The sequence below is a fragment of the Phytophthora ramorum genome (genome assembly GCF_020800215.1).
Source record: "Phytophthora ramorum isolate Pr-102 chromosome Unknown Phyram_PR-102_s0001, whole genome shotgun sequence".
NCBI lineage: Eukaryota > Oomycota > Peronosporomycetes > Peronosporales > Peronosporaceae > Phytophthora > Phytophthora ramorum.
In genome coordinates, this window is record NW_027150647.1 from 948743 (window position 1) to 955641 (window position 6899).

General features: G+C 50.6%; 1 protein-coding gene across 1 annotated transcript; it reads right to left on the reverse strand.

Annotated features, from left to right (window-relative positions):
* Positions 1-5628: 5628 nt before the first annotated feature.
* KRP23_142 (RxLR effector protein PSR2) lies at positions 5629-6561 on the reverse strand (the record flags this gene model as incomplete). Its single annotated transcript, XM_067895930.1, has 1 exon — positions 5629-6561. One exon carries the CDS (start codon positions 6559-6561, stop codon positions 5629-5631), a length of 933 nt encoding a protein of 310 aa, XP_067750697.1.
* Between the last annotated feature and the right edge of the window lie 338 nt (positions 6562-6899).

The following is a 6899-nucleotide window of genomic DNA, read 5'->3' on the forward strand; positions in this document are numbered from 1 at the left end:
CCAACGCTTTTGGCGATGGCAGTGCTTCCACACACCCAGCGGTTACGCAACCACCAACAATCCTTGTGAGACATACAACGCTGCAATTAAAAGAGACATCACGTTGCGCCGCAAGATGAAGGTAGGTGCTCTCATCCCACTGCTTCGGACCCTATGTGAGAGCGAAAGTGTGGCGGCCAAGACGTTTACAGCCACCTGTGAGCCTGAAGCCAGACTTGTGCGTCGAGTCAGAGCGATGACTCGGGCAGATTTACTGTCGGTGCATTCTACCTCAAGAACAAGCATCCAATTCATACTGTCAGACGATTCTGAGGACCCGTCGTGTGACGTTGTTCGTGTTTTGAGTCGTCCCTCTCCTCGTGTTTATGACGAGACAAGGCGCAAGACGGTAGAAGATCTACCCATCTCCTCGCAGTTGAATAAGCTTACAGCTAACATGGAGACACGGGGAATGCCTGCGTCGGGCTGGCCTGTAGATATGCAATCCAGGTCGTGTCCTTGCAATTTCTGGAACAAGTACGGATCTTGCATCCACATGCTGTATGCATTGGAGCGTCACGGCGCTACGGACATTCTAGGAAGAGAGACGCTTGTAAACCGCGGCGCAAAAGCGCGCAGAGGTGCAGTTGGGAGTGCTGGTCGACCGCGCAACATTGGCCAGGCGCTAGAGAGAGAGTAGGGATGACTATGTGTGCAAAGATTAAAAATATGAAGTAATGTGTCCTCACTTGGCTATCCGACTTGTTCGTTGTTGGTGATAGAGAGCGACATGTTAGTGGTTATTTGTTCTATACAATTTGTTCGCTAGTGTATGTACTAGTGTAAATGACGCACAAGAACTTCAATCGTTCGACCCTTCCAAATAGGCTGCGATTTGAAAATATTTATTTGTCAGACAATATCCCCTACCTGTGATGCCTACTGCATTTTCGTCTGTAGAAAATAATCTATGCGGATAGAAATGAAAGCCACTAGCTTCAAATACCCTCGTCAGTCTTATTCAGGATCAGGGCTGCGCTTGAAAAGTATCTTCAAAGTTGAAGTTGAAAATAACTTCAACTGTACTACACGGAGCAGTCAATTTTACCGTTTAGTCTAATATGGTTTGTACAAGTGACGTGGTAGAGTCTAACGATTGTCATGATTAGCTGTTTGTTCGGCAGTCACCACTAGATTAAAATAGGCTGCGAAAAGAAAATAGCCAAACATATTTTTACGGTACCGAGAGCTAACCCAAGTACTGGTTTCATCCAAAATCGGTGTTGAGCAAAATCACCAGTGCTAAGAGACAAATCAGAAGCACCAACGTAGTTACTACATTACTCGTTATTTAAAAATGCTGCGAGCACAAAATTAAGCCGGACGCAACAAATGTATTAATCCTCCGAGTCTCCTAGGTTTCCTCTCTTAGCGGCTCGCACCCTCTCCATCCTCTCCTTCATCTTGCGTTTCTTGTCCCTTTTCGCGCTTGCCCCCACCCGCGCTTTCTCAGACTTCTCAGGCAATTCCAGCTTTGCCATGAACTTCTTCTTCTCCTCTTCGAAATATTCCGGGGCGTAGTCGCCTTCCTCCATCATGCTGTAGGCCGAAAGCAGGGATTCCCAGGCTTCTCTTGATCCCTTCTTAGCACCGGATGCCACCTTGGTAGCGTATCTAAACGACGCGCATCGGTCCTTCTCGCGCACCACGACATCTCCGAAGACCCCACCCCACTTGTTGGTTTCCGGTGTGCCCGGCTTGTAGACCAAAAGGACCGAGTGGAAAACGAGATTGTTTAGGACTACGACGTCGCCAGGACGCTGCACCAAAACGCCGCTGCCTGTGGTCTGCAGCATGCGGTTGATTGAGTCGTCCTTGTAACCGTAGTTGAACACGGTTCGCTTCTCAGATTCCGGGGGGAAGAAAACCCATACCTTGAAACAGTCCTTGGCGCAGGGAGGTATGTACGATACCACACGGCCGTGGTCGACGTGGATAGGCGACTCTCTGTTCCTCACTTGCATCCAGTACTCGGATTTGTAGACGTAGGCTTCGTCCCTAGAGAACTTCAGCTTGGAGTAGTAAGCTGGCAAGTGAACAGCAAGCTGATCAGGCGGACAGAACCCACGCTTTCCAGCTTCTCGAGCACCTTCCTCCACAAATCGAATAATGCTGGTAGTCTTCAGCGCGTCACGCAAGTGCTGTGGGTCGGTCGGTATTTGCTTGTAGCCGTGGACACCGGCGATGATGTCGCAGGCTCCACGAAAGAGAAGTGCAGGTGCGTTCGATTCAACGACGCGCTGCCAGGAGAAAGGGGACGAGATGTAGCGGTCTTTGCTGTAGCTTAAGCGCGTCTTGATCTTCTCCAGGTCGTAGTACTTGCCGCCGTAGTCACCCGCATCGATGAGGCGTGCCAGGGACTCTATGAATGTCGCAGTCATAGGTCTTGGTGGGGCTGGTTAAATGAGAATGGAGGGCTGGAAAGATACGGTTAGTATGTGCTGTTGGTATTGGTTAAAATTAGTTCAATCATCGTGCGTTTTAAGTTGTGTGATTGTTAGTGGGTGGCTCCCCGGTTTTGCGCTGGTGCTGGGTGCACAAATGCGGTGCAGACAGCTAAAATTGTCGGTGTTTTTGGTATTTTCTCGTTCCCGACGCTATCACAAAGGAGAGGATTGTCTGTAGAAGGCCACTTAACCACCAACATATGCCATAATACATGTGCCGTAGTATGTGCCGTAATACGGGATGGTAGCCGTATTACGTTTTGGAAAGTGTGTCCGTGGTACGGCGTGGGCCTTGTGGATGCGGTACCGCACATCCAAAAAAGACGCAGACTTGTCACTTTGAAACTGGACAGGAACGTTTTGCCGCCAACAAGAAGAGCATGGACGGCAGCGCTCTCTATCCGCCGAACGACCACACGCTAAGCGACGATGTGATCGGAAACGTGATGTCATCGCACCTCTGGCCCAAACCTGGAGTCGGGCGTGACGGAGACGACGAAGCCTGGAGCTCAAGGACGATAAACTACGCGAGTTCAAGACCACAGTATTTCCAACAGCTACTTAACAGCGTCACCCTCCAGGCACCTGCTGCAGCTCCTATCAAGCACAAAGGCACGCTGGACCCCTCACAGCCTGTCGGCATAGAGAACCAATCCGCTGATAAAGTACAGGTCACAGAGGAAAATGCTGATGCGGAGCTCCGCCGGCAGCGCCGTCGGACGAGCATGCAGAGGTACCGGAAAAAGCTCCAGGACCATGCAATCGCTCTAGAGCGTGACGTCGGAGAGCTACGAGAAGAAATCCAAAAGCTCCAGCTCCAGTGCCAGGCTCTCTCTTCTGGTGTCCCCACCGGAACGACTGCCTTGGCGGTGGTGGCAGAATACTTTCGCCTGTTCCGCTACGGCTTGAAAGGGTCCGCCCCAACGAACGACCCTGGCAGCAGCACACACGTGGCCCCGGACACGTTTGTTTCTAGCGTGCAACGCGATTTCCTCCATGCAGCGGTATCACCGGATGTACGGGATTCGGCGTCGAGAGGCTCATTGAGGACTACCGGCGTCTCGCTCTCTACCTGCCAGACTCGGACACCCAACTCGTGCGCCTCGATACCGGTCCTGGAGACTCGTTAACCGCCACCGCAGCAGTCGCAATCGTCGTCACGGCGAAGATGCTGCACTTCGCATTTCCTCACCTCGTCCGCGATGGAGACCGAGGTCAGTGCTGCCACGTTGCTCGGCCAGCGGTTCGTGCTGCGTGGCTCGATCCAGTTCAAGTGGGACAGTGTGACAAGCCGCATGAAGCTCGTGCAGACCAGAGCAGACCTCTTGACTCCGATTCTGCGATTACTGGGCGACTTGGAGACCATCTCCCGCGTGTTCGACAACGCACTCATTACTCCAGAGTGTAAGCTATTACCTAGTATAGCTCACTGGGCAAGTCTTAAATGCTAGTTTGTTTCTAGCAGGTTAACCCGGCTACAATTTTTTTTGCGTAACATCTAATGGAAATACCTGGTACTGGAAACAGAGGGCAGGCGCGTAATTTTAGGCCAATTCCTTGCGCTTAGGCCTGTTGGAATGCATTCTGAGCTACATCTGATTGGGTGGATGATTCTGGTAGAGTGTGCCATTTTTATAGTTCCGCATTTTGGAATCCCTGCTTTCGGCAGGTGTTCTGAAGTCAGGAGTTTGATCTGACCCCTCCCATTTTCCTGCTTCTCTACAGGTCAGGGCGACTACCTCTGTATATTTGCTCAGCACTATTACTGCAAATACGGTAATACCGATACCGTAATAGTACACCTGGCATCGTCAACAGTGATGGCGTGCGCTTATTAATAATGAAAGCTCCGAAATCACTGTTAACAATCCCATTGGATTCCCAGATGGAGACTGCGGATGCAGCTTCAGATCGGTTTAAATCCACTTGTTATTCCTGTCTACCAGTATTAATAGGGAGGGGGGAGAGGATCATCTATTTCGTTTGTCATCGCTAGCTATGTTGTTGTATTGCTTGGGGCGTCGAAGCCCGAGATCCCCGGGGGCTTTTAAAGCTCGGATATTCTTTGTCTGGGCCGGGTGATTCGGCATGGCACGCATGGAAGCAAGAGGGTCACCAAGTTCTCTCGCCGCGGTGGAGAACAGGTACACAGGAGGACCACCAAGTCCTCTGTGCTTTGGTGCTTGAACGGAAACGCGAGGGTCTCTAAGCGCTGTCGGTGTGAGATCTTGGACACGAGGGGAAGACCAGGCCCTCCGTGCGTTGGTGTTGAGCTGAGCGCGAGGGGTCACATTGTCCTTGCGCCTTGGTAATGAGTCTTGAGCACTAGAGGGTTTACCGGGTCCTCTGTGCCTTGGTAGCGATATCTTGAACGCGAAGGGTCCGCCAGGTCCGTCGCGCCTTGGTGTTGATCTTGAAAACGCGCAGGAGTCACCAGGCTCCATTATAAGGGTGTGCATGTACTCCTCAAGTTGAATTTTAAGAGCTTTTCTCAAAAAGAGTACCGATTTGCCAGTCCCAAATACTTCATAGGTCGCATAGAGTTCTGTTATCCTTAACGTGTATACACCCTGCCTACAGATTCATGGACTGCGAGCGGAATCTCACGAGAAATCGTTGGTGGCGATCCAAAATATTTGAGCGGGACATCAAGGTTCGTCGTTACCTTTTGGCCATATAGTCCCCCTTGGTTTGCCTCGCTCAAAGTTATATTTTCATTAGCCTACTACAATTGTGCCCTTATTTATACATTCATTAGCTGACTACAGTTGTGCCCTCCGATAGTATCAATTTGATTGCCTGGGCCACGAGCGCGCTCTTGCTACAGTACATGCATTAGCTCGTGGCGATTCAGTGGACTGCATCATGTGCTAACCTCGTAAACATCGCGTTTTTGGGATACACGGGCATTGCAACGCACCACATTTGTTCGTAAACACGTTGCTGCCCCCGCCGATAGAGTTTTCAACCTGTACATGCACTTCGGTTTTGCTCCACAGAGCCGCCGATATTATCATACATGTACTTGAATCCAACAGCTCACAATTTGAATTTCGCTATACAAATTAAACTTAATTAAATCAAGTGGTGTATTCGCTAGTTGGCGAATAGAGAGTTGGATTTGACATGCAAGCCCAACAACCTAAAGACGGTCGGGCCACGCCAACTTGAACTTCTCAAGGTATGTACCATGCAACATCTTGCCTGCTAAGGAGCTACCCACAATCTTGGAGACAGCTTCAGGGTCCTTCCTGGCAAGCACCCACTTGCTCAACAGCGAAGCCTGCATGTCTGTGGCAATCTTCTCCGTCACTGGGTCTTTCTTCGCCGCAACGAGCATTTTGGACAGCGCGTCGTCACCGAAGTTCCTTCTGAACGTGTCGATCATCGATACCTGGTTCTTTCGGGGCAATCCCGAGTTCAGATCGTCCATGTACTTGACCCACGCGTTCAAGTTCGGGTTCTTAAAAACCTTCTCTGCTCCAACGTTCAGGTTCAGTGTCTTGAAGGCGTCGTCTGCAGAAAGCCCCATATTCTTCCAGCCCTCCAACTGCTTAGTTTGTAATGCCTTCGCAGCTTCCTTCGTTTTAGGCATCTTCAGTCCAGCCTCGAGCATCTTCGACAGAACGTCGTCGCCGTATCGACTCGTCAACGAAGTAACCATAGCTGCTTCTGGGTGTCTCGGATTGATGAGACGGACGTACGCGACCCAAACATTGACGTCTGAGTTGTCGAACAGCTTCGTACCAGCCTTGTCCAATTTCAACTTGGAGAACATGTACTCCGACGACTTCTTTCTGTCGGCATATTTCAGGAGATCCTTAAGCGTGACCTTCTTGGAGAATACATTCTTGATCGCCTCGATCCCTGGGATGGATTTAAAGCTAATCGCTCTCTCTTCGTCGTCCTCGCCCGTGACGCTGTCAGCTCTCAAAAACCGCTTGGAAGTCAAGGTGTTTTGGGCCGCATTGATCCGCGACGTGACCAGCTTCGAGTCTGCCACTTCGTGCGAGGCAGTGACACCTGTAGCGACGAAAGCAGCAGTAGCTAGCAGTACAATGTACTGGAGTCTCATGACTGACCTTGACAGACGTCCTTTGAGTCTCAGCAGTGGCGAGCAAGTTGGGAAGTGGGAAAAATTGATGGGCTACGATTTCTGCGGACATGGAGACGTCAATGGGTGGCGGGAGGTACGGATACATATGTGTAACGCACTCTCTACAGTGAATCGTCACGACAAATTGTCGGACAACCGCAGCGGTGTAGCTCGCGGTAACCAGTGGCCACCATCAACATATACCGTTTTCTGGCCAACCGATCATACTTTTAATCACCATCAGGAACCTTGGACTATGAAGGGGAGGGGGGTTAAAAGGTCCTTTATTTTTGTTTAGCTAAGAAACTATAGAGTCC